Source organism: Aphanomyces invadans (assembly GCF_000520115.1).
Source record: "Aphanomyces invadans strain NJM9701 unplaced genomic scaffold supercont1.1, whole genome shotgun sequence".
In the NCBI taxonomy this organism is placed as follows: Eukaryota; Oomycota; class Saprolegniomycetes; order Saprolegniales; family Verrucalvaceae; genus Aphanomyces; species Aphanomyces invadans.
Genome location: NW_008580146.1, coordinates 780,134 through 805,670, shown reverse-complemented (window position 1 = coordinate 805,670; position 25,537 = coordinate 780,134). Strand labels below are relative to the sequence as shown.

The following is a 25,537-nucleotide window of genomic DNA, read 5'->3' as shown; positions in this document are numbered from 1 at the left end:
AAGCAATGCTGATGGTTCGTCCAAGTGGCCGCTGCTCTTTATTGGAAATGCAAGGAAGCCCCTTGCTTTCCGTTGGCCCAACAACTATGGCAGACATGGGTGTCGAGTACGCCTCGTCAAAGAAGGGCTGGATGACCGGCACATTGTTTGCCCACTGGATTGAAGCTTTCAACACGGCAATGCGTCAACAGAACCGACATGTCTTGCTGCTACTGGACAATGCGTCTCCCCATCGTTATGATGGGCAGTTGTCAAACGTGGATATTCACATGCTTCCGGCCAACACGACGGCATTCCTGCAGCCGCAAGATGCGGGGATCATTCAAGCGTTCAAGGCAAGGATTGGGGTTCTGCGAGCAACGTACCTTGTGGAGAAGTTTGACAAGCTGGTCGCCAGTGCAGACGAGTCCAACAAAGAAAACTTCGGTAGCCTTGTCAACAAACTGCACGAAGTCAGTCTGGTACAAGCGTTGGAGTGGGCGAAGGAAGCATGGCAAGGGGTCACGCAGGAGACAATTGTTAATTGCTGGCGGCACACAGGTATCCTTGATGAAGAAGTGTACGAATTGATTGAAAATATGCGTAACCTTTAATGGAAAGTCAAGTGTATCTTGTCCTTGGTGTGCGTTTTGTCTTCTGGAGGTTGCCAGGGTATCAACCCCCTCCTTATTTCGAATTTGATATCCATTGTTGCATCAGAGGACTTTTGGAAAGTAACATATGCTAATTCAAAGCCAATCATGTGTAAGTCAACCACCCTTTATTTGAATAACTGTCTTCGTCTTCCTGTGATACCTGTAAAAAATTTTGTGCCAGTGAGGTTCACTATCGCGGGGCAGTATTGTATTGAGAGTTCTTGTCGAGGTATCGTTCCATGGCCTCTAGCATGTCAGGGGTGACCTTGGTTGTCTGAGGGCGCCACGAGGTTTATTTTCGACACGTCCAGACGAAACGATGCGGCAGGCAGTTGTCACAGGAATTCCGTTGTGTTTCGCCGCTAACAGCCAGTTGTCCCCCTCTTGGTGCGCGAGGAGAAGGCGGCGCTTCTCATCCACGGTTGGGCCATAACTCTTGGGCTTTGTCTGCTGAGCCTCAGCCATCTCGCTTCGGGAACAAATTGCACAATGTCGTATTCCCTGTCAATTCATGAGAGGCAAGCAAGGATCTCTGCGCGCGCAAGTGTCCCACCAATTTGAACCACATTGATTGGAATATAATCCACTTTGAATGGAACCAATCCATCCCTGACTTGTAATATTTTATAATTTTAATCCAACCCACTTTGGTTGGAAAAAACCACCAACTTGCTCGTGAAAAGGTATATTGTGCTGATTCGAAACTGCACCTCCTGTCGAATGAGTTGACAAGGAGAAAAAGGGCAGAGAAACAAGAATGCAGTCAATCTAAACTTAGGTCATTCTCATTGACCAATCAAAATCGTTAATACCACGAGCACTTCGTGTGAATGGATGGCTTCTCGGGGTTGACTCACTATTGTCTTCTTACACTTGAATCCAAGACGACATTGTCGAAGTAGACTTGCGAAAGAACCTCACGACTTCAGCTCACCTCGTGCTGAGGTAGTAATACGCATACAAGGCACACACCGCTGGCGGCTGTCGTGAGATATAGCCATGATAGCGAGCTCGATATCCTTCGGTGATCGCGCAGCGACTTGTTCGGATATGCCTAATATGGAAACCTTTGCTTGCTGATAATAGTCAAATATATTATACTTTCATGGAAATATTCAGTACGAGAGCGATGTGCTTTGAATTTCCAAGATACTTAGGCCAACATGGCACCGGCACGAGGTGAGAGCTGACCTGTGTCCACACGGGCTACAGTAAGCGACGGGAAAACGTCCCCAGTGGTACTAGAGAAATATCTCGAAGTTTGTATACGGAATAAAATTACCCTCGCGAGAATTGACAATATTTTTATTCAAGCTGTTTTTGAATTGAATGCGTTTTTCAGCTGCAGACACAACCGGCTTTTCGTGAAGCCACTTGTAACGAAGCTTGCTGTTCAATGGCCTCATGACACCAACATCCAAGGGTTGAAGAACACATTGTCGAGTTCTTGGGCAATGGTTCCAAATTGCTAAACAATTCAGACGGCACCATATCATGCGACGCCACAGACACATGACAGTCAAGATTTTCAGCCAAAATCACAGTAGGCCCATCAATTTCGAACTTTAGCAGCTCAGTCAGATACAGTTTCCAGACTCTTGTATCCATCCACGTTTTCTCTTGCACGACGTATACATGACCAAGTGGAAATGTCGGCACTTCCAAGGTATCGATCGGCCCACCTGGCTCGACCTTTAGGATGAAAAGTATTGGTAGCTTTTCACCATTGGAACGCACGGAGAGTACGGCTGTAATCTGTCGGAGTGCTCTTGGCTCTTGTCAATCTTGGACGAACCTCCAACTTTGGCTAGAGTCTTTGTCGGGGGCATGCCGTAGTAAACAGATGTTTCATTCACGTTGAAATGTCACGTGGAGCAGTGTCACAAAAGTTGTCCCAACATGCAGCAGGTTTGTGAAGCACAGTACTTGTGCGAAAACCGGTAGCGGGCTGAGAATCGTTGACACAGTCGAAGCAGGCTGTGATAAGTTCGACTTTCGGATTTCTTCGTAGTCAAGTATTCTTCAAGCCAATCTATGTGGTGGTTTTTCATGAATGTGATCAGGTGACTTTGTATCAGGCAGTGCTCCTGTTCGCGGACCGTAACCATAAACAGTAGCAGTTCCGATGAAAATGGAAGGGTGTCATGGCGACTTGGCCACCCAGCGTGTATTTCTTTGCGTTGCATGGTTTGTTCATGATGGAGTCCATTCGGCTCAACCAGTTGCACCAGGTTTTCCAATCGATGTTTTGAGCCTTGGCGTATTCTCCGGATTGACGTCGTGCTTGGATCGAATCCCTCGATGCACCTCTTGCGCTGGGCGTTGGTGTATCTGGTGAAGGCCATGGCTCGACGTTGATTTGAAAGACGCGGTTTAGTGGGACTTTTAAAGCAACCAGTGATTTTCGAGGAACTAGTCAAAATAATTCTTACGCCCTCAAAATGAAGATAACATGCCTTTGCGTTCCTGGTAGATGTTTTCGACAGGCATGAGTAGTTATAGAAGACAAAATATGTTGAACGTCAGTGAACAATAGTTTATTGTGACCTCGCGTTAGGTAAGACCCGTTAGGATACCACAACGGACGTGTTGAGATTTCAATACACGATGACTATACGGCATAACGTACATCCACGTCATGGAATGAAACCTGTACCACACGGGCTTCGAGCGGGAGCTCTACGGCGTGAGTTATAATTCTTATTGTTTGTGATGTTGTTGTAATATTGAAGTTTCTAACGCAGGACGGTTTGCATGACATTATATTGTATTTTTATTGCGACATATTGTTTCAAGAAGGGTAAATTGAGCAGGTTTATGCATGATATAATGGTGCATCCAAGATAAACCATGCATGATGTCATGTACTAGGTCGTAGAAGTACTTGTCACCCATTGACTAAAAATACTACAATCTCTACTTGCAGGTTGAATGGTGCGACAATATTAAAATAACGAAAATATGGTGAAGTACCACTAGGGATATCATTTTTGTCGTTTCTTGTACTTGTTCGTATATGGTTATTGAATTAATCAGCAATCTCAACATTGTCCCGTGTGAACGAGCCTGACATTCAGGCTCCTTAAAAGGAGCGCATGGTAGATGGAAGCGGGCTAGTTGATGCTGGGCTTCCGTCATGGGTGGTGACCCAGGGAAGCAGCGTTTAAGAAAGCTGATGGCATGGCTGGACAGACGTGCGCAATTGTTGATGGCAAAACACAGCGAAATGAAAGTTGAGGTCTTGCACTTTCTAAAGTGCCAATTAGATAGCCTCATATCGAAGGATTAGAAAAATGCCGCCAATCAGAAGGTAAATTTGACTTCTTTTATGGACCAGAGTGGAAAACGGCATGGTGCGATTTTAAACTAGTACCTTCCAAGAATTAAAATGTTACAGTATTGGGAAAAAAGGGGATCAAAGAGAGAGAAAGCGCGTACCAAATCGCATTGCCAAAAGGCAATCCAACTTTGTTAACTTCTCCACCTCGGTTGATCATGATAGCACAATACCATACAGCATGAGGGAAAAAGGTACAAAGTATCAGTAAAATGTGTTAGTTATTGTTTGACGACAGTCAGATTAAATGTATCATATCATGCGCTTGGGCGTGGACATTGTCTTCGATTGGCCACAACTATTTAAATATAATGTGTAGGATTTTGAACTTCCGCAACATCCTTTTTCCGGAAATATGGTCGAATAGTATGGATTTACGAAACACGAAACCCTCAAACCTCAAAAAAGCAAACTTGTTTCGTAAAGCCAAATATGTAAATCATGTTGTCTTAAAGTTTGTATGCTTTTGGATACACCGTAGCTGATTTGTAAGCGCCGAACTCTCTCAAACTCCATCAAATGATATTTTGATTCATGCAATTATGGAAGAACCTCAAGCAGACAATAGAACCTCACAAATAATAATTATCAAGTTTAGGAGACAATATTGACACTCATTGCGCGGGATTTCGTGCCATGGCGCGAAGCGGACACCTAAGGGCGGGGCCCGAGGGCGGTCCCGAAGGCTACCGGGAACGCGGGCCTTTTGACAACGCAACCCCATAGCGGCCGACTTCCGTACAGTAATGCCAATTCATACTCACGACGACAGACAGCAACCAATATCCGGATTTAATACGGATGATGCCCACCGGTCAAATCGGAAAGTGATACAATTCTATGATGAATTTGTTCTGACTTTGCTTCATCTCTTCCACCACCTATTTCCTAGACTTTGAAAACGTATAAACATTCTTGAAAGTAGTTCACTGTTAAACTGCATGACTTGACGTTTGATGATTTAATAGATATACCCAGCAATTATGCTCAAATATCTATACACCCTAAAATCCGATAATCTGTTCCTGTGCTATTACAATGAATTGTGGAGGTTTTTCTCAACTTCAACCAGGAGCCAAGTCTCATGGGTTCGGCGCTTACAAATCAACTACGGTATGATAACATATTTTGGTTTTACGAAACACAGGTATCCGGAAAGATTTCTACTTTAGATTCTTAATTCTGCATTCTGGCAGTTGCCCCACGGCCAGTCGGAGCCTCTTGGCGATGGCTGCAAAGACAAAGCATAGTGAGGTCAATGCGTCTGTGGAGCCGGGCGACGACATAATTGCTCTCCACGTGGCCAGCAGCACGAGGAGGCAATACGACACGACGATTGCACGTTTAACGCGGTGGTTGGATCATCCGTCGTGTGTAGTCAGAAGAGCAATAATTCTACCACTCAGTGTGTCGACATGTAAGGCCATGTTACAACACTCTAGCATCAAGAGAAATCGCCTCGTCGCCAAATTTATTCCACTCCAATACAACTAAACTCGTTCGCCACCATAAGTGCCGTCCAAAGCGCAACAAAGCATCTCTTCTCTGAGAGCGGAGTCGCAATGCAAAGCGAAGTCGAAACATTGATGACAGGTAGCACAGTACGCTTCTCAATGACTAACATGTTTCAGAGTTTAGTGCTGGCTACAAACGGAAGGTTACCAAACTGCGTTCGGTTGGCGAAATGAAATTAACCGAGGGCAAGGCACCATTGTCATATTCAGGTGCACATGAATGGAATATTGGACTGTTAATTTTACTTTAATTAAGGCTACAGGTATTTGGCTCTGCAAGCGCTTACCTCGACGAGGGACCACAATTTATGCATGGCGTCACTTCGTTCCTGGTGCTTTGCTGGAATCTGATGGCACGTTCGATCACAACCGCATCGATTAGGCTGGAGCATGTGTCATGGGGAGGTAGTATTGTATTTAGCCGTTTGACTTAACTGCATTGTTTTCCTCTGGTGATGCGCTCATTATTGAATTTGGACTGTCAAAAAACGACCAAACTGGTGAGATGTGCTACCCACGTCGTGTGTACGCCAACTCAACATGCCTTGAAATCTGTCCGATATTGAGGTAACTCTTTTTGAGAACGGACTTAGAGTAAATTGTGACGTTGCATGTAGTTTAGCAATATACCTGTTCACGCAACCTCCACGAAGTGCAGGGACCAGTTCAATGCTTTTGTTCGGGGCAAATTTCAAAGAACGTATTTCGGTGTGGCTGACGAAGACGTGTGTGCTCTGCCGCGACGAAATGCTGGCGTTAGGTCTCTCCATCGCAGAAATCGGGAGTCATTCATTCGGCACGATCCCGTCACTCGCCACCCAAGTCCTCTCAGGTGTTGTCCTTAAGAACATGACGTCTGGACTGTGGCAACTGGAATACCACCGCATATTCCCTTGTCGCTGCAAGTCGCATGGGTAAAGTCGGTATTACCAAAATACTGAAAACAGTGCTGAGGAAATCGACAAAGAGTTGCACGAGCACATGCACGGCCCTCGTGGCGACCCTGCTACGATGGATGTACTCAACAATTCATTATGTGTTTGGCAATACGATGCTACGAAGGATTGAATTGTTGACATTGCCGCGTGCTACGAATTGTGTGGCCGTAGTCATAGGCTCGCCCCAACGGTTCCCTCCGCCAACGAATTGTGGGCTTACCCGCGTGGCCTGCAAACGTCCAAATTGGAAAAGTGTTTGATGTATGGAACCTTTGGTGGGACGGGAGCCACAGTGACGGTGTGCCGCCATTTCGTGTCTGTGCCTCCAAGGATTTTTCCTCCAGAGCGGAGCAATCCAACTTCTCCAAGGCCAAAATGGTGATCCTTGCCCTCCTACCATGCACAACCTAGTTGACGCAACAGATCATAGCCATGGACATACCTGGGCGCACAAGTTGTTTTGCGATTGCTTGACTGCCTTGTGCCACCGCCTACTTGGAACGACCAACGCAGCAGACGCTGGCAAGCGACGCATCGCGGGTATGTGCTATCACTCCATGTACGACCTAATCAAGGAGCAATAGATAAATGTGCTGCCAGCTACCTCGTGTTCTCGCAGCTCCATGTGACCTCTTGATGCCTTCGGTGTCAATCACACATTGTTGTGTCGAGCACTGTCATTTTGAAAGTGACGGCATAACATAGAGTTTGGAGAGTTTGTTTCGTAATTGTTTTGGCATAATCCATCGAAAAATAGTGTGGAAAGCTTTGCACACCTTGGCCACAAGCTCATCGATTGATCGCAATGATGTGCGGTACTGTAGAGATGGAATCGCAGAAAAGTAGCCGAGATCCAGCACTTTAGTGTCAGGTGAGGTCAGTGGTTGGGGCAAAGTCTCAAAGGTTCGTGCAAAAGAGTCTTGTAGGTACTGAAGGTTTCATGAAGTCTGGCATCACCCACACTCACGTGTGAACGTGCGTTGTCGTGGAGGAGCATCACCTTGGTTGGCTTGCCGGGCCATATCATCACGATGGATAGCCACACCTTGTCAACATCTTTTGTCGCCGTAATGGGTTTGGTTTCATATGTTCCTGCCACACGATTGGAGAAGTTTCGTTGAGCTTGTTGGCAATTAACAAAGGCCAAGACGATCTTGCCGTCCCACTAAAGGCCAGTGTCGTTTGGTTGGTCAATGCACATGGATACTGAGTTTTGAATGGCTAAATCACGTGTCTATTCTCCAGCTCATTTCCTTTTGTCGGTCGATTCAATCGGCATGAGGAAGCAGTTTCGAATAAACACAACAATCCCGTTGAGATTTGAATACCAGCTGGTAGGGATATTGTTCTTGGAGTCGTTCACTGAGCAAGAGTAGTGCCTGCAGTTCAAACGTTCACGTGTGCTGTCGTGTATGCCATTTCCCACCTATCTCTACCATTCTTGTTAGGGGTACAGACATTCGGATTTCCGTTTGCTATGCCTTCTTGTTTGTGACGGGAAGGACTCGGCGGTCGGTTGAAACATGGCAGCTATATTTGCTGGCAAGCACTATACCAAAGTCTGGATGGAGGCAGCCTCGCCTTGTGGTCTGTTGCTGTGGAGTAAAACCTCCTGCAGCAAGGCTTCGCACATCTCGTTCGTCAGGTTATTCATTTAAGAATGCACGTCTGATGAGTGTGTGTTTTACTTGAATAGTGTAATTGACATTTGAGCGCCAAGAACGACGCCGCCTCTTCAGATGTACTACTGTAGTACTAGTACCACTGAAATTTAGGTTACCCAATTTGTCAAACATTTTCACCACCATGTGCATGACAGCATGCATTGTATATTTGGTTGTTGTTCTATCTTATCAATGTATTAATCTGCTCACTTCATCTTAATATGTGATGTAAACCATCCGATTTTGCGACGTTCGGTACAGCGACAACAACAAAAATAGCTTACGCGGTGGAGCTCCTGCTCGAAGCTCGAGTGGTACAGGGTACATGACCTCCTCGTTGTAAGATATGTCATATAGTCAGTGTGCACTGGAACCTCAGCATGTCCGTTGTGGTATCGTACTGATCCTTAATTAAAAATCTCTATGCAATACAATATTCATATTTCGGCCATAAAATCTATTTTGCTTGTTTCCTCAAAATATAACGACTCGTTCAAAAGTCCCGCTAAACCTTGTCCATCAAATCAACGCCGAGCCATGGCCCACCGCGTTTGCAGCCAAAATACGTATGGCTATAGTTAAGCGCACTATTAAAGCATCGGAGGACATACCATTCGAAATAATCACTCGCTCATTTTAGGATGCGCTGCTACAGACTCCTGTATTGTTGCTTCTCAAATGAAAATATGCTTCATTTTTGAAAGATTGTGTACACAACCAACCACAGCTTAAATAAAGACGCTGTCACTTCTCGTTGCTTCTCGTTGAAGGTCATTTTACGGTTCATACAAATTTCAAGAAACTAGTTAAAACCTCTGGTATCATTTTTCATCGCTTACGGTAATGGTCTCTGATTTATCTACTTCAGTATATATATTCGCTGAGGCGTGGCCAATCATTATTTGTTGTGGATGCGACAAACTAAAGGCGGGCTTGTGTTTGTGAAGTAAAACCAAGTGCAAGAATACTGTAAACCCGTGCGTCAGTGCTAACCAGCTCTCGGTAAGTGGAAGAGATAGATTTCGTTCATCGAGGGCCTCAGAGCCCTGATGTAGAAATGGAAGTCCTATCATGCAATTGTCTAGTTCGTTCCAACTCGCAATGCAGCCACGGCGACAACGTTTGCGAATGCTTGCTCCAAGCACGGCACACGTTACAGCATGACGGATTTGAAGGAGATGGGCTCGCACATGCGAAGAGAGCGACATCGCGTGTCCACTACGTGTTTTAAATGAATCACATACATAATGACGCCACCTGGCCGTTTCGCAAATTCTGGTGTCGTCGTTTTTCCGAGCGCTGCGACGACGATTGTGGAAATAGGCTCATGCAATTTCGAGCGAAGTTGTAGTTTGGACCTGAGCTCGAGCGGTTGTCAAAGGCAGTCCGTGTGACCTGTGTACTCATGGGCTGCTTACCAACAAGACGTTCCTTTTGTCAATTCTAATGAAACATCCAATAGTATCCTCATAGAAAACTGCTGCCATTTTAATCGCAAATGACAAACACGAAGTCACTTCCACTGAACGTATATAAATTTCAAGTGAGCAGGGAATTAAAAAGAAATCCATCGCAGTCTTGCCTTGGTAGGGCCATCAAGTTGGGCAGATCCACACCTCCGCCGGTCCAACGAGTCCATCATGGGAGACAACGTTCCTCCTAGATCTGTCACGTCCCCGACCTCCCTAGAAGCGTACCGCCGTACTTCTCTTCACCAGAGCTTCTCGGCCCGACCTACAGACGTGGCAAGCCAACCTCCGTCCACAGGTACACAACCTCGTCGACATTCAAACTTGCCACCCAACTCGATGAGCATGGGTCCTGGTTCTGCTCCATCGTTTTCAGGGCTAAACAACGCGCCGTTGTCAAACCCCCTCCCCAAAAGCAGCTCGCGCCGCAGCTTTGGATTTTTCGGGTTTGGTGACAAAGCGACTAGCAGCTCGAGTCAGTCATTTGTGGCATCGAATCCTCCACCCATCTCAAGCACGGGGTCTACTGGCGACTCGTCCTTGCCAGACACGTCATTGAACTCGTCGAACTCCCCTTTCTCACAGTCCGCTGTGCCCTCGAGCACCGATTCTCAAACTACAGGCACCATCATCACCAGCGGGTACCTTACGAAGCGCGGGCATGTCGTGACAAACTGGAAGACTCGCTTCTTTGTCTTGCGTGCCGGTGGGAGGTTGAGTTATTACGCCGACGAGGGTATGAAGAAGAAGTTGGGGGAAGTGCACTTGGAGAAAGTCAGTCCTTGGAGCGGTGAAGCGAACGGGTTCATGTTCTACACGAGCAAACAAATTGCGTACTACGTGTATGCGAGCACGAATAGCGAACGGCGGCGGTGGTTAGAGGCTTTGTCGGACTATTACGTCGAGCCGGATGCCGTCGATTGCGAAGGGTACGTCGACTTCTCGCCATTTCCATCGTGCCTCATCATTCTGTCGTCCAGATACCTGACAAAGCGAGGCCACCTCGTGCCTAGCTACCGAATGCGCTATTTCGTATTGTCTGGCGCAAGCATGAAGTACTTTGCAGACGAGACAGCGTATCGTTCTGGCGCGTCGGCCCTAGCCGAGATGGAGGTTCGAGGTGGAGGTCGATGGGACGGCGAAAGCACAGGGCTGTTCATCAAGACGTCGACCGGATCCACGCTGTTTCTCTGTGCTGAGAACGTCCCCGAGTTACAAAAGTGGCTGGAAGCGCTTGGTAAAGTCACTGTGGACAAGCCGGTGCAACCGATTGCGTGCGCGGGGTGGCTGACCAAGCAAGGCCACAAGCGTAAGAGCTGGAAGAAGCGGTACTTTGTTCTGCGAGGCACGACGCTCGCATACTACACGGACTTCGACGCGTCCAACATGCGGCACAGCAGGCCCTTAGGGGAAGTGACTGTCCGCGAGGTGTCGACATGGGATGGCGAACCTGGCGGGTTTATGTTTGTCACCAACGATAACGTTCCGTATTACGTGTTTGCCGACAACGAACGCGACCAAGCGAAGTGGCTGACGGCGCTGCGCAAGCTCTTTGAATCGTCAACTTCAGTGGAAGAACCGGAAAAGACTTGTCCGCGCTGTGCGTACGTCTTGACGGGCTCGCGATTCTGCGGCGCGTGTGGCTTCAACCTCCGAGGCACCTCGAACGAGCGCTCGCGCCAGACATCGCAGCCACTCGTAGTTCCATCATCGTCTGACGACTTTGACAACGACGAAGAGAATTCCGCGATGGACGACTTGGACGCGTTGTCGGAAGGAGCTCGGACGCTGCTTTTGGCCGTGATGCAAAACCCAACGATTCAACTGGGCGCAGAGTTGCAACGTCGGTCGAGCAGCAACCAGAATCTGGTCACGTTGGGGAATGAGGCTATGGATGCGCTCGAAATGGATGAGGCAGTCGTTGCTCCAGAAGAAAATGCACCGTCTCCACTTACCTCCACGGCGGTGGAAGAGGTTGCTGTAATCCCACCGGTAATCACCACTCCACCGCCATTTCAGCCGCCGCCTCCAGTTCCACCAGGACCTCCAGTTGCTGCTCCTCCGCCAACTGCTTCAACAGCGATCGCACTACCCCCAGCATCCCCGAGCAAGGATGTTGCAAAGCCAGCTGTTACGGCACTTCCCCCATCTTCACCCGCGCCTCTGCTTCAACCAGCTGCGTCGGTTCGAAAAGACTTTGTCGTCCCTGCTAGCACCAACAACGACACGAGTTTCAGCTCGTTTGGATCGGACTCAGGGCGTCCGCCAATTGTGCGTACTCCTACCACGACAGTGTCCGGCCCCATAGGGAAAGTACAGCAAAAAGCTATTGCAGATCTCTTGCAAGACTCTAGCGATGAAGAAAAGGAGGACGAGAGCCCGGTGAAGAAACAAGCCGCGGCGAAGCGAACGCAACGATTGTTTGAACTCCAGGGCTCAGCACGGCAGTTCGACACGCTCCCGCCTAACGACGACGTGCATATCAATTCCCCGCGTGTGGACGACACCGCATCTCGTCGACCAAGTCTCGACGAAGGCGATTCGTTGGTGTTGGTGGGGGTCGCCGGTTTGAAAGAGGATTCTCGCGCGGCGCCACAGCCTCTCGCAAACTCCAAACCCGACCCGCAGAAAGACCTGTACACGTTTATGGAGCGCGAAATGCAGTTCACGCCGCTGTTTGTCCCTTCTGCCGACGCGCCCGTACGTTGTCGGTTGTACGCTTCAATGGCGTACTCGACATCAAAGAAGATCCTGCTCTTTTTGACAGATTCAGGACCGCTGGGGCTGTGGAAGGACGATGCGATGCACCCCGTCGACGTAAATCATCCTTTTGCCATGCTGCCGTATTTGCATCGCGCGCAGCAAGAAGGCTTCAGTTTGTTTGTGTGTAATCCGTTCTCGAACAGCGCCAAGGTGTTTGAAGAAGGCGGATTCGAGCGTGTGGTGCCAATCCCGAAGTCGGCCACCCCGAAAGAGCACTTGTTTTACGTCTGGGAAAAGTACGTTATGCCGACCAAGGCTGAGATTTCGATCGTCGCGTACCACCGCGGCGGAGCATTGGCGGTGTCGCTCCTGGAAAAGTTCGAGGATGCCCGCCGAAGGGTTTTCCGCGTCGTGTTCGTCGAGTCGAAGCACGTTGTCGATCGCGAAAAACTTGGCGCGAATGTGCTGGAATTCCTCGGCCGTCGCACGATTCAGTGGGAAGCATCGAAGGAGCAACCGGTCGGTGGCCAAATTGTCGAATCGCAGGAGCGTGTGGGTTGTGTGTGTCTGTCCCTTGGCGCGAATGACTCGGGCGACGTTGGCGTGCTGGACAAGGCTGAAGATGCTGTATTTGCCTTTTTGCTAGCGAATCCATCCCGGCCTGGCATGACTGCGATCGTGAAGCAGGTGCGCGGTGCGCTTCGAAACAATCGCCGAGGCGGTGCCGTCGCCGCAATCCGCGCAGGTCTCCCCGTTGAAAAAACTTCCAACATCACGCGCGGTAACTCCAACGTGTTTGTGCTTGGCGAAGCCGACCAACACGGCGACCATAACAACAGCGATGGCGCGCCGGCAGTAGTGGACGGCGAGTCGGTCACGTCTCCGCAAAAGCCGACCGCGGCGGCCCAACAGTACTACATGCCAAAGCAAGTGGCGGCGAGGCCATCGCAAGCGAGCACATCGTCCAACGCCCAAACCATCTCGATGCGGGATTTTGAACTGATCAAAGTCGTGGGTCAAGGCGGGTTTGGCAAAGTATTTCTTGCCCAAAAGGTAACCGAGCCACGCAAGGGCGAGTCGTTTGCGATGAAGGTGCTCAAGAAACAGCACGTATTGTCCTCTGGCCTGGTCAATACAACGATGGCGGAGCGTCGCATCTTGACTGAAATCAACCATCCATTCGTCGTCAAGCTCTACTATGCATTTCAGAGCGAAACCAAGCTGCACCTGGTCATGGACTATCTCAGCGGTGGATCCCTCGCCATGCATCTGCGCCGTCGCCGCAAGTTCCCCGAGGACTGGGCCCGGTTCTACGCGGCTGAGGTCTCGGCAGCCATCGCGCATCTCCACCACGTCAACATCATCTATCGCGACGCCAAGCTCGAGAACGTCCTGATGGACCACGAAGGCCACGTGCGCATCACCGACTTTGGACTGTCCAAGCAAGGCGTGTCGGGGCTCCAAGGGGCCACGACCTTCTGCGGGACGGCGGCGTACATCGCGCCCGAGCTGCTCAAGGGCCAGACGTACGGCAAGGCGGCGGACTGGTGGTCGTTTGGCATTTTGCTCTATGAAATGATTGGTGGCAAGCCACCCTACTACCATCGGAACCGCGACATCATGTTCCAGACGATTCTCAAGCAAGAGTGGGTGACGTTTTCGCCCGACTTTTCAGACGCTGCCGTGTCGTTGATTCGAGGGGTACAACCTGTCCAAGTCTGTAGTCGTGGGCCTAACGTGTGTATGTAGCTTTTGACGAGAGACCCGATGCAGCGCCTCGGCAGTGGTCCCCACGGTGCCGACGAAGTGCTGACCCATCCGTTTTTCGACTCGATCGACTGGGGCGAACTCCTCTCGAAGCGCATCCCGCCGCCGTTCAACCCCGGGGTTGGCAAGCTGGACACGGTCTACGTGGCGCAAAACCTGCAAGACATTACGGCCCAAGACCGACAAGCAAGCGTCATGCACCTCAACGAACATGGCCCGGCGCGGCACAACGACTTTGACGGGTTTAGTTTTGTCGGCCGGTCGGCGTCGAGTATCAATTTGAACTAAAGCACACGTATCGATGTCATTTGGTGGACTGCCGTGCCTCGACTGGTGGAGCATGCGTAAAGTTGAAGCATTCGACTGCGGGCACAGAGAGCTTGAATTGGAACGGAGGACGGGGGACGGCATCGCCATCCAATGGCGATGGTCGCGTGGTTATTGTCGTCGGTACGTTTCAACACCGGTATTGGGACGACGACGAGGGAAGCAGTGACTGCAAACGCCGCCAACTTGTCCAGGTGTATGAAGCCAACGTTTTATGGTCGCAAGTGGCGAGACAGGAGATGCCGTGTGCGTCAAACGGCGTGCCTCGGACCGCTTGGTCGCATGTGATGCACCGCAGTCAGAGAAGGCGTGGGATAGAAACTTTTCACGATGGAGCGACGCATTTTATCGGAAATAGAATACATACGATAAATTTCAACAGACACCTTGTATACCATTTAATTTATTTTTCAGTTTGTGTTGCATTCAAAAAAGGCAACCTCGCAACCCGACAGAGCCATTTTCACAAGCCACAGGTGCCGCCGTGTGCCATGTCGTTCGATTACAGCGGCGACGAGATCCTCTGTAGCGGATACCTCACGAAGCGTGGCCATGTCGTGACGAACTGGAAGATGCGCTTCTTTGTCTTGCGTCCTCATGCCAACTTGTCGTACTACGAAGACGAAAGCATGAGCAAGAAGTTAGGCCAGGTGCACTTGGCCAAGGTCGCGCCGTGGGAGTACAATGGATCGCTCACGAGGAGTCTTTCCAAGCGAGACCTACGTACCAGTGACGATTCGCGGTATGGCTTCATGTTCTTCACAACCAAACGCGTCGTGTACTACATCTACACGTCATCGGCGAACGAGCACCAAAAGTGGTTCAACGCCGTGGCCGACTTTTACGTACACACGTCAACCACTGCCGACTGCGAAGGCTACATGACAAAGAAGACCCCAGGCACACTTTTCTCGTTTTCTCGGCCCAAGTAATCCTCCTCCTTCTCCTCGTCTTGTGGGTCCTGACTCGTTTCATCTAGATTTTACGTCCTCATGGGCGCCGTCGTCAAGTGCTTTGAGTCGGAGGACGCATATCGAACGCACGAGTCTCCTATATCCGTCCTCCACATCCGCGCCGCGTCTCGATGGGAAGATGGCATTTCGTTCCAGGGCGAGGCAGGCGCCATGCTGTTTCTTTCGGCACCGTCTGAAACGGACCAACAGAGATGGCTCGTAGCCACACAGGAGAAGGTCGGGTCGTCCCTGCAACCCATTGCTTGCGCTGGGTATCTGACCAAGCAAGGGCATAAGCGCAAGAGCTGGAAGCGACGATACTTTGTCCTGCGGGGGGCGCTCTTATCGTACTACACCGACTACGAGTCGGCGAACAAGCAGTGCCTAGCCGAAGTCGGTATCGAAGACGTGCAGGTCTGGGATGGCGAGATGCACGGGTTCATGTTCACGACGACCGAGCAAGTCATGTACTACGTCTATGCCGACACGGAAAGGGAGCGGCAGAAGTGGCTTGTCGCGCTCAAGGCGTTGCTGGACGCGCAATCGAACCGGGCGCCGACGCCGCTGGCCATGGTGCCGCCGTCTCAGCCTGCGCCTTCGAAAGTGTGTCCCAAATGCAGGCACTTGGTCACGGTGAGCAAATTTTGCGGTCACTGCGGCCACCACGTGGACATGCCGTACGAAGAACCTGTGCCGCGGCCGCCGAGGACGCCGCCACGACAACCACACCAGCAATCTCCACAGGAATCGGTGCGGGAAAAGCGCTACCCCAACGACGACGACGACGATCGGCAAGAGCGAAATGGGCAGACGCTGTTGATCGCTGTCATGCAAGCAACGGAAACGGGACGGAACTTGTTGGACCACAACCGAAAGGTGGAGGAATTACTTGCGAGGCACCAAAACGATCCCACGGCCATGCCAGAGGACACGACGGTAGACCAGTCTGTGGACGAAGAGCTCATTGCGGCCCTGGAAAAAGCGAACCTGCACACGGAGACACCTTCAGCGTCGCCGGGGGGCAACCAGGCCACCCACAACGTGATTGTCGTTCGGCCTTCCCGTATGGCGGACGACGAAGATTACTCCGAGTCGGAAGAAGAGCAGCATCCGAACCAGAACGGACGGTACACGAATGACTCGACGGACGACGATGACCACGACCCGCCGATTCTTGGTGACGACAAAGGCGACATCCGTGACAGCTCGTTGTGTGAACTCGTCATGGACGGGATTGCGATCGGGGACGAAGCAGGGAGCACGGTCGCGCCGCCCCGGTCGAAAATCGAGGCGTACTTGGAGGACGCGCTCGGATTTGACGCGCAGTGGGTTCCGTCCCGCGAAGCCAAGACCAGCTGCCGGTTTTACACGTCCAAGAATTACAACAGTGCTGCCGACGTCTTGTTGTTTCTGGGCGACTCTGGCCAAGTGGGTGTTTGGAAAGATCCTGCAAAGGTGATTGACGACCCGCACAGCCCCATGTCGATGCTGCCGTACGTGGAAATGGCGCTCAAGTACAACTTTGGCGTCGTGCTGTGCAACCTTCATGCCAACACTGTGGATGTAATGGATGGGGCCACAGTTCGTACGCTCACGGTGGACCACTCCGCATCTCCCGCTGAACATTTGAACTTTGTCTGGGACAACTACATTGCGTCGAACGTGCCGTCGACCACTCGCGTTGCGATCGTCGCGGCTGGCAACGCGGGGAAAGCCGTCGTTACGCTGATGCAAGAAGAAGAAGCGAGTGTGTACGAGAAGCTCCGACGTGTCGCATTTTTGCAGTCGACGCATTCGGTCGATAGCAGCTTGAGCATGGTCGTGCTCGAGTGTCTCGGCCGTCGCGCAATCAATTGGGAAGCGTCGGAGGGACAAGCGCTGTGCAGCCAAGTGGTCGTTTCGCAGTCTCGGGTTGGATGCGTGTGCATGTCGACGGGGTTTAAGACCACGATCCCTGCCGATGTGGCCGCCATGTACCCCTTCGACTTGACCGCCGACCACCTCAAACACATGCAAGTACCGGTTTTCGCTTACTTGACGGCAAATCCGGCGGTGCCTGGCATGACCGCAATTGTAAAGCACATGCGATCCACGTTAAAGAAGGGTCGAACTTCGTCTGGCCGAACACGCGCCCCCACTGTCACGAACGACCCACCTGCATCGACGCAATGCCCTGCTGCCCCACAGACTCCATCGCCCGTCAAGCCTTCCCACATGTCGCCCGATCCTTCGATAACGCAGTACTACATCCCTGGGATGCGTGGTCACACAAGTGCCGCCGAAATGGGCAAGGTAACATGTACAGTCGGTGTCGATCTTGACACATCCTCGAATGTGACGTAGAAACGCCAGCAAGCGGGAACAGGTCGCAGCAACATCAGCATCAAGGACTTCGACTTGTTAAAGGTTGTCGGCCAAGGTGGGTTTGGCAAGGTCTTTATGGGCAAGAAGGTGTCGGGACCCGATAGCGGAGAAGTGTATGCGATCAAGGTGCTGCAAAAAGACCAGGTAAACTCAGCATGCGCATCCTGCTTGTGTAACTGGAAGGTGGCGCGCTGGACAGGTCGTATCGAACGGACTGGTGCACACCACCATGGCGGAACGGCATATTCTGATCGAAGTGGCGCATCCGTTTGTGGTCAAACTGCACTATGCGTTCCAGAGTGACTCGAAGCTGTACTTGGTCATGGACTACCTCAGCGCCGGTTCGCTCGCAGTCCATTTGCGAAAATGGCGCAAATTCCCTGAAACGTTTGCTCGTTTTTACGCGGCCGAAGTCGCGTTGGCGATTGCGCACTTGCATCAAGTTAATATCATCTACCGCGACGTGAAGCTTGAGAATGTCCTCATGGACAGCGTCGGCCATGTCAGCATTGCCGACTTTGGGCTGTCCAAGCAAGGCGTGTCTGGCTTGAAGGGCGCCAAGACCTTCTGCGGGACGGCGGCGTACATCGCGCCCGAGCTGCTCAAGGGCCAAAACTACGGCAAGGCTGCCGACTGGTGGTCCTTCGGCATTTTGCTATATGAAATGATTGCTGGCAAGCCGCCCTACTACCATCGGAACCGCGACATTATGTTCCAGACAATCTTGACGCAGCAGTGGGTTACGTTCACTCCTGGATTTTCCGACGCAGCGGTTGACTTGATCCGGGGGGTACGCTGACCGTTGATACTTCAACTGCATTCGCATGAGGTGACGTTTTGACTGTGGCTATTACTAGCTCTTGAATCGGGACCCGATGCAGCGGCTCGGCAGTGGGCCAACTGGCGCTGACGAAGTTCTGTTGCATCCTTTCTTCAAGGAGTTCGATTGGCAACTCATGCTCAAGCGTCAAGTCAAGCCGCCGTACGACCCGCAAGTGGGCAAGCTGGACACTGTGTACGTCCCTCGCAACGTCAGGCAGGACGGGGTCACTGCTCGGGACCGAGAAGCCAGTATGCTCTTTTCTCACGACGGCGATTTCCGCGGTTTTAGCTTCGTCGGTGGTCACGCGCCGGATCTTTCATAGTTTCAGCGTTGTAGAACCATCACATCAAAATGTAACACATGTTTACTTTTTTTTCTTAGCCTGCTTTGGCTTTTCGCGTGGAAGTTCGGCCTTTTTCCGCTTCCCCGGCTTTGCTCGTTCAACAATTGGCTCATCGTCCTCTTCATTATTCTCACCGACACTTGCCTCTCCCTACACGGGTCAAAGTGAATTCCCTGACCCCACCAAAACATTTCCTTACAGCATTGTCTTGGTCATCGCTGTCAACAGCCTCGTTAACTTGCTTTGGTTTCTCTTTTGCTTTTCTCTGAAGTCGCTTGGGCATCGCATCGACGTTTTCGTCGTCATCGGTCTGATATATGATCAATTCAGCATAGAAATCATTTTCAAAGCTCAACGCTCGTACCTCGATGGGATTATTTGGTTTCTCAGTGACACCTTTGACCTTCTTGGCCTTTCGGGGCGTCTTGATCTTTTCTGCCTTCTTGTGTGGCAAGTCGATGATATTGTCGTTGTCGTCAATGTTCTAACGAATCGGCATGGAAACTTTATCCACAGTCTCGCTGATGGAAGAAAATACCTCGCCCGAGTGAATGGCATTGATGACGTTTTCTAGTTCGTCCAACGTTTCTTTTGCTTCGGCCTTCGAAAACTTTTTCGCCTGTAGAAAATTGAAGTACTTGAGACTGTCACATCAATTATACGTGATGTACCTTGGCCACCAACTGCTGGAAACATTCGAAAACCCCATCATCGACCAAGCACGACTTGAACATTTTCCGGAGCTCCACCAGTTTCTTCAGTGATTTGTCATTGAGCGTCAAGTTGGACAAGCAATATGCTAGGTCCCGCCAATGCGTCACCTCTGCTGTAGTGACGAACCGATGACAGAGCTTCTCAACCAAGCTCTCTGTTTGCTTGTCTTTTTGAATGAATCCCAAGAGATATTTGGTTATTTCTTGAAACGACTTCTTTGACAGAGTGGTGCTAAGTTCAGGTAGATTAAGAACCCGGTGTACTAGTTCGCCGCAGTACCTTGTCGACAGCCGCCCAATAGTATCTGGAAGCATGTTGTAAATTGGATTGTTTCCTCGTTTGGACAACTCGTGGAAAAAGAGTTTCGCGAGTTCGCATATTCGTTTGTCTTCATCCACCAAGGAGAGAGCGATTTCGCTAACCTACGCACAGTTAGAGTGAAAAATGATTAGACGAACTTGCACCTGTCCCTTCACTTTGACCATGTCGTTCAGAATCAAGTGTGTCAACACCATGATGGTATTCTTGCGTACGTTAACATTGACGTCCCGAAGTCGGGCATAAATATGGGACGTCCATGGCTCCACCAAGTTGGGAAACCGAAAGCTCAGATCCCCCAGCGCCACAACAATATTGGATCGTACCTACATGCATGCCATTATTGCCATCAAACGATGATTTGCGGGAATACCGATGGTTGCTCGCACTCCTTGAGTCGCGTGAAGATCAATGGGAGGTTCTTTTCACAGAATTCGGCTGAAATGCACATGAATTTGCACAAAGCCACGGTCGCCGTTTCCTTGATTAACTCGTCGTCGAAGGTGCCATCGTCATTGGCAACGAGTCGGATGAGAATTGGGCCGTATGCTCCCAACAGATTGCTGCAAAGAAAACGTGTTTCAGAAGTGGCCTAGGATACATTGAGTACCATACCGCCCCACAAGATCGTTTTGTGTCAATGCGTGGAGAAACTCATCCTCTTCGGCTTCAATTTCAGCGTGCAACCCGAGCTCTTCTTCCATACTTGACTGTTGTTTGTCCGCGATTTGTAGTTTATTGCGCGCATCTTTCACAGAACTCGCCAACGATTCCACGTACACAGCCATTCGAATCGCGACGTGGCCAAGGATGAACACAAACTTGGACAATTCCGAAGCTGAACAGACGGCTTCGTCGTGATCCTCTTCGTCCGTCGGGAACAGCGCTGTGGACCATGTTGCAATGATATCTCCGCATGGCTGCTCTGGAAACTGGCACACGTGAAAGAGAGCCTCAATAGCTTGTTGGGCAGCGTCAAACCACTCGACGTTGGTTTCGTCAATCATGGTCAAGAACGTCTGGAGACTGACGACGAGCGGTTCAATTCCGTCTGGGATCATGGTCTTGTCTTTGAAGTTCCAATTTTGCAGCATGTGCGACGTGGCACGAACACACAACCATTTGTGCTCCTCTCGCGCACGAGCACCAAGTCCATACTCCAACAAGGTATCGAGTCGTGGTGGGATCTTCAACATTGAAAGCAACCAAATCGCATGCCCGATCGTGTTGCAGGACGACTCATCGGAGCACAAGTCCCACAACGCCGAGACAACTCGTTGAGGCACGAGCTCTTTGGACTTCATCACGCCAAGGAGCTGTTCCAGACAAGTTGCATCGCTCACTGTGCAACCATCGAGCAACGTAAGCAGAGTTTGTGCAGCTTGTTGAGGTGACACCAGCAAATCCGTTTGGGGCTTGTAAAACAAGATCGACTGAAAAGTCTTCAATACAAGCTCTTGGATCTTGGGGTCTGATCGCCAAATCAACATGAGCATAGCTCGAATGCCTTGAGTGGCTTGGTGCAATCGAAACGCATGCGCTTGATGGAAGAACCGAATTGTCTCAAGGACATCTGTGATGGCCGCACTTCCGAGGAGCTGGATCAAGAGGGGGATTGCTTCGGTTTCCAGTGTGTCAATAAATTCTAATGCTTGGGTGTGAAATAGCAGCAGGCGCTCCAGCTTCTGCAGTTCGATTTCCTTTTCTTCTTCGCTCGTGGATGCTTGAGACTCGTTTACATTCAGACCACTGAGGCGTCGATTTAGTTGTTCCTCGACGTCCTCCATGATTTGTTTCTTCTTGGAAGTGTACGTAACTAGGAGTTGTTTCTTCTGCTCTTCGTAATAACTTCGGTCCAGAGTTTCTCTGTACGGGTTGTGCTCCAGCAGCACGCACAGCAGCTCAATGCTATACTTTCGCACACCGGACGTTTTGTCTTGCATGCGTTCCACTGCAATCTTTGGCAGCTTGTGCATATGGCGCAACGGCACAGCGCCTTCTTCTGTTAAGTCCTTGTAGCATTTCAATACGTGGCTGCGGGCGAATGAGTTGATGTCGTGGACGCGATCTTCAAGCACACCAAACAATGTATCTCGCCGTTGTCTGGATAGTGGACGAAACTGCGACGATTGCTGGTTTTCCTCATTCACTTGCGCACCTTCGTCGTCCGTTGTTCTGTCTCTTGCATGGAAATCGGCCATCAAGATGTGAGTAACTGCTGTCACCACGGCGTTGCGAAGGTAATATGACTCTGCATCCAGCAATGGTAGCACGATACTCAAATTGCCTAGCACTGTCGACGGCATTAACGTGGCGAGGTGTCCCTATGGTGTCGTGACGTGAATATCAGAAAGAGGTTTTGCGTCGTACCAAAAATATGGAAATATTCTTTGTCCCCGATGAATCTCGCGATGTATCGCGCAGACGGATCTTGGAGACTTCGCTGCCAATATCGCGATAAGAATCCATTTTATCCCACAAGAACCTGATACCTGATCAGGTCGGCAGCCATTTTGATCGATTGATGCGTCGTTTGAAGATATTGGATCAAGTCAGCCACAGGCACTGCCAAGTGTTCATGTGCAAAGACGAGTTCCAGCAACGATGTGTTGACGGTTACAAGGACGCGGGGTGCGCGGATGAGGCACTCCCCCACGCACTATATCGTGACGTGTCAGCTAACTTGTTCAACTGCGTGTGAGGAGTACCTTGTAGATAAGAGACTTGAGCAACTTGGACTTGAGCAAGCCCGGACTTTCCAGCAATTGAAATACTGCTGTGCAATATAGACCGATGAATTCCTATTTTATTGTCAGGTATTCCGGCACACCGAAATGGATTTCCACACCTCTTCCGGCGTGTTCATGTTCCAAAGCGCCAAGCTCTGGTCACAAAGAGACTCTTCAAGTGCTTTGACGCCAGTTTCGCAATGCTTGCCCCAGTTGATTTGCTTTCCTTTCGACGCCTTATCCTTTTTCTGAAGAATGTCCTTGTCTTCGTCGACTTGAACGTTTCGAATTTGCATGAGCGTTTGGCACAGCACAAACGACATGACCTTTAAGGCATTACGAGCTTGTTTTGATGCTGTTGGGAAGTTTAAGAGAGGAAAAGCGCTCACAGATTGGACGTACACTCGAATTGTCCCCTCTTGATTTCTTTCACGATATCACTCAGCGTAGAACTAGCCAAAAGAAGCAGGACTACTCGCGCTTCGTCGCTCATCACTTTTAGGATTCTATTTCTCGCATGAAAGGATGAATAGGAGGGAGTAAAAATACTTGACGAAGCTGTAGAGCATGTCGAATACATCCGTCTCGACAACACCCAATGGCTCACTTTGAATGCGACGTTGAAGTTCTGCATATTAAGAGGCAGACATTTACATGTGTCGGCGCTTATGGAAGTTCACGTACCTTTGAGTTGACGGACGTGGTCGTCCTTGGATCCATCAAGGAGATCTGTGACGTTCACGACAAACAGTCGATCTCGTTTGATAAGCTCCAAGTCCTGCACGTGGACAGGCACAATAAACTCTCTACCTTCCTCCTCTTCATGATCGGAGTGCACATCGTCGTGCTTGTTCTCCTCTGCGTCGCTCATGGCAGGACCTTACCTCTTCTTTGCCTCGTGGAGGCAAAATGGACCTTTTCAAATATTCAAAACGCCGTATCCGGATCACTGCGTGTGGCGTCCGGATCCGATGCGAACATGGATGATATCCGGATGTGACACAGTTTACCCGCAGTTATCCGGACCTTGGATCATGGCGACGACGAAGGAGGCGTACACGTTCCCAGAGCACTACAGCTTCCCTCCGTTCTTCACGTAGGTACACTGCGACCGCTCAATTTCATCCCAAGGTTAGACTGCAGCCCGTTCGATCGACGCGCGAGAAGCAACTGATCTTATGGAAGGCACTTGTGCTGGATTACCACAAGGCGATGAACCAACCTGTGCTCACACCAAACTCGACTTCCATCTTCGAGAACCAGCAGATCAATCGTACTGTGCAGTGAATGGTGCAAATGCCTCACCATTCTTGTGTCGATACGCAGGAAAACTGTCTATGGAGGCCAGGACGGCCATTGTCACGTACCTAGTGCGTTGTGGCAATGCTGAGTGGGAAGACGACACGCACACTCGACTGCGCATCTTCTGGAAGCCTCCAGCGGAATGGGCTGCTGAAATTTACACATTCGTACGTCCAGAACGATGGAACATATGACTGAGGGAGTGCGAAGGCCAATGACCGCGGCATGATCAACAACGTATACACCGTCTACGAGTTGCATTCTGGTGAAGAAACTGAAGGCGCAAGTATGGATATGAGTTTGATCTATTGCGTGTTCTCAAAGGTTCTCGTAGGTTTTCATGGGCTTGAGCCGTGGCTCCTTCGCAAAGCACTCGAAATTCTCGAACTCGAGGCCAAGGTACTTAAAGACATAGTTCCATTGACTGGACTTTATTCACTCAATTCTCTGTAGGCGGCCATCATTCATGGTGATACCCCTGACAACGATGGCGTGAAGTTCTTGGCATCAGTATGAAGAGGCACGCAAAAGGAGTACTGAACTCGTGATGGCACTGCATCAGTAAACACGACGTAGCGTTAGAACAAGTACATTTACCTCCACATCTTCGCACGCGGCCAGGACGAGCGTCAGGATGGCCATGAGCATCATCCACGCATATTTATCCGAGGTCGTTTTTCAGCAATGTCTCGGTATCCGGAACATTGGAACGGTTTACCGGATATGGAAAGCTGATGTGTCTGTTCAGGAGCGTGCTTCGTCGGACCTGGGGCATAAGAGCATGTTGCCAACGAGTTGCTACGACTTCCCGCTGCTCAAAGACGAAGCCACAACGATCGCGCAGGATGCCGTGCTGAGCTCGTTGGATGGTAAAGCATATGATCAAGCGAAGGTACCCACCAATTAATCCCTGCCACCAAAGGACTCGGTGATATGTGATTGTGCCATAGGTGAACGACTGGATCAATGTCATTACGATGTCGTGTCTGGACGACCTGAAGAAGCTATGCCAGGCGAGTGTGCCGTCTTTGTCGACTTGCAAGTTGATGCCAAACCCCGTAGAATTTCAAGTACATCGTCACGTGCACGATAAAGCAAAAGCGAGGGGGGGGCTTGGACGTCGAGAGGTACGATCGTCTGCGTGTGCCATCACGATCAACTACGTTTTGATGCTAGTGTTTGTTACTGGGACGACAAGTCGGACGGTACGTCAGCGCCGTCGAGACAATGCATATCTCCACGTTTCAACGGTTCGAATGTACAGGAGCGTGCTTTTTCACGTGGGACAACAGCTCGATGCAGGCGGCCATTGTGATTTACGGCCTCGCCATCTAGTTCAATCCGTGCCATGTGAGGCATTCCCCGTTGTCGTCGACAAGCATCTGGTCGATGGCCTACTCGACACTCCATTCACCTGCCGGGCTCTGTACTGGGTGCTTGTACCCTGACTCTCCTTCTCGACACACTCCTTTTGCAATACATTGAAGTAGGCACGATCGTCATATGGTGCTATACGGTTGTACTGTGGCGGGATAGCACGTTGACTCTGTAGTTACGGGACTCTCGCCGCTCCACCACCCATGAGAAAGGAGACTCTTCCGGTATACGAGCCAGCGCACCACTTCCCTGGCGAGGTG

At 50.4% G+C, this 25,537-nt stretch overlaps 5 protein-coding genes across 8 annotated transcripts; 4 read left to right on the top strand and 1 right to left on the bottom strand.

Annotated features, from left to right (window-relative positions):
• The first annotated feature begins 9,648 nt into the window (after positions 1-9,648).
• H310_00231 (AGC protein kinase) lies at positions 9,649-14,676 on the top strand. Its single transcript, XM_008862934.1, has 3 exons — positions 9,649-10,486; positions 10,538-13,961; positions 14,010-14,676. Exons 1-3 carry the CDS (start codon positions 9,729-9,731, stop codon positions 14,313-14,315), a joined length of 4,488 nt encoding a protein of 1,495 aa, XP_008861156.1. The 5' UTR covers positions 9,649-9,728; the 3' UTR covers positions 14,316-14,676.
• A 64-nt stretch (positions 14,677-14,740) lies between these two features.
• On the top strand, positions 14,741-18,862 carry H310_00230 (AGC protein kinase). The gene is made up of 5 exons (XM_008862933.1): positions 14,741-15,282; positions 15,334-17,599; positions 17,651-17,815; positions 17,871-18,461; positions 18,529-18,862. The coding sequence occupies exons 1-5, from the start codon at positions 14,846-14,848 to the stop codon at positions 18,814-18,816; spliced, it is 3,747 nt and encodes a 1,248-aa protein (XP_008861155.1). The 5' UTR covers positions 14,741-14,845; the 3' UTR covers positions 18,817-18,862.
• H310_00229 (hypothetical protein) lies at positions 18,839-23,508 on the bottom strand. Of its 4 annotated transcripts, XM_008862931.1 has the most exons (17): positions 23,409-23,508; positions 23,283-23,327; positions 23,148-23,226; positions 23,001-23,104; positions 22,718-22,953; positions 22,578-22,670; positions 22,362-22,528; positions 22,240-22,312; positions 20,485-22,193; positions 20,243-20,432; positions 20,016-20,195; positions 19,831-19,973; positions 19,509-19,782; positions 19,376-19,456; positions 19,202-19,321; positions 19,037-19,147; positions 18,839-18,987 (listed from the first exon to the last, which is right to left on the bottom strand). In XM_008862931.1, the coding sequence occupies exons 1-17, from the start codon at positions 23,467-23,469 to the stop codon at positions 18,859-18,861; spliced, it is 3,795 nt and encodes a 1,264-aa protein (XP_008861153.1). In that variant the 5' UTR covers positions 23,470-23,508; the 3' UTR covers positions 18,839-18,858. The 4 variants fall into 4 exon arrangements, with proteins under 4 accessions (XP_008861153.1, XP_008861151.1, XP_008861154.1 ...); XM_008862929.1 differs by having other exon boundaries at positions 23,283-23,508; XM_008862932.1 differs by lacking the exons at positions 23,283-23,327; positions 23,409-23,508 and having other exon boundaries at positions 23,148-23,264.
• Positions 23,509-23,608: 100 nt separating this feature from the next.
• Positions 23,609-24,512, top strand: H310_00228 (hypothetical protein). Its single transcript, XM_008862928.1, has 6 exons — positions 23,609-23,694; positions 23,735-23,871; positions 23,925-24,067; positions 24,111-24,186; positions 24,235-24,299; positions 24,354-24,512. Exons 1-6 carry the CDS (start codon positions 23,633-23,635, stop codon positions 24,414-24,416), a joined length of 546 nt encoding a protein of 181 aa, XP_008861150.1. The 5' UTR covers positions 23,609-23,632; the 3' UTR covers positions 24,417-24,512.
• Positions 24,513-24,645: 133 nt separating this feature from the next.
• Positions 24,646-25,430, top strand: H310_00227 (hypothetical protein). The gene is made up of 5 exons (XM_008862927.1): positions 24,646-24,792; positions 24,851-24,913; positions 24,963-25,027; positions 25,077-25,105; positions 25,165-25,430. The coding sequence occupies exons 1-5, from the start codon at positions 24,682-24,684 to the stop codon at positions 25,233-25,235; spliced, it is 339 nt and encodes a 112-aa protein (XP_008861149.1). The 5' UTR covers positions 24,646-24,681; the 3' UTR covers positions 25,236-25,430.
• Positions 25,431-25,537: the final 107 nt, after the last annotated feature.

What these genes read in the sequence shown, in the direction of transcription:
- H310_00231 (XM_008862934.1), top strand. Translation starts at nt 9,729, where the DNA reads ATGGGAGACAACGTTCCTCCTAGATCTGTCACGTCCCCGACCTCCCTA. An exon ending in GATGCCGTCGATTGCGAAGG is followed by an intron (nt 10,487 to 10,537) that starts GTACGTCGACTT and finishes TCTGTCGTCCAG; the next exon opens with ATACCTGACAAAGCGAGGCC. An exon ending in CCGTGTCGTTGATTCGAGGG is followed by an intron (nt 13,962 to 14,009) that starts GTACAACCTGTC and finishes GTGTGTATGTAG; the next exon opens with CTTTTGACGAGAGACCCGAT.
- H310_00230 (XM_008862933.1), top strand. Translation starts at nt 14,846, where the DNA reads ATGTCGTTCGATTACAGCGGCGACGAGATCCTCTGTAGCGGATACCTC. An exon ending in TTCTCGTTTTCTCGGCCCAA is followed by an intron (nt 15,283 to 15,333) that starts GTAATCCTCCTC and finishes CGTTTCATCTAG; the next exon opens with ATTTTACGTCCTCATGGGCG. An exon ending in GTGCCGCCGAAATGGGCAAG is followed by an intron (nt 17,600 to 17,650) that starts GTAACATGTACA and finishes AATGTGACGTAG; the next exon opens with AAACGCCAGCAAGCGGGAAC.
- H310_00229 (XM_008862929.1), bottom strand. Translation starts at nt 23,469, where the DNA reads ATGAGCGACGCAGAGGAGAACAAGCACGACGATGTGCACTCCGATCAT. An exon ending in AGAATATTTCCATATTTTTG is followed by an intron (nt 22,194 to 22,239) that starts GTACGACGCAAA and finishes ACGACACCATAG; the next exon opens with GGACACCTCGCCACGTTAAT. An exon ending in GCGATGACCAAGACAATGCT is followed by an intron (nt 18,988 to 19,036) that starts GTAAGGAAATGT and finishes TGACCCGTGTAG; the next exon opens with GGAGAGGCAAGTGTCGGTGA.
- H310_00228 (XM_008862928.1), top strand. Translation starts at nt 23,633, where the DNA reads ATGGCGACGACGAAGGAGGCGTACACGTTCCCAGAGCACTACAGCTTC. An exon ending in CTGCTGAAATTTACACATTC is followed by an intron (nt 24,068 to 24,110) that starts GTACGTCCAGAA and finishes GGGAGTGCGAAG; the next exon opens with GCCAATGACCGCGGCATGAT. An exon ending in TTCTCGAACTCGAGGCCAAG is followed by an intron (nt 24,300 to 24,353) that starts GTACTTAAAGAC and finishes AATTCTCTGTAG; the next exon opens with GCGGCCATCATTCATGGTGA.
- H310_00227 (XM_008862927.1), top strand. Translation starts at nt 24,682, where the DNA reads ATGTTGCCAACGAGTTGCTACGACTTCCCGCTGCTCAAAGACGAAGCC. An exon ending in AAGCATATGATCAAGCGAAG is followed by an intron (nt 24,793 to 24,850) that starts GTACCCACCAAT and finishes ATTGTGCCATAG; the next exon opens with GTGAACGACTGGATCAATGT. An exon ending in CTGGGACGACAAGTCGGACG is followed by an intron (nt 25,106 to 25,164) that starts GTACGTCAGCGC and finishes TCGAATGTACAG; the next exon opens with GAGCGTGCTTTTTCACGTGG.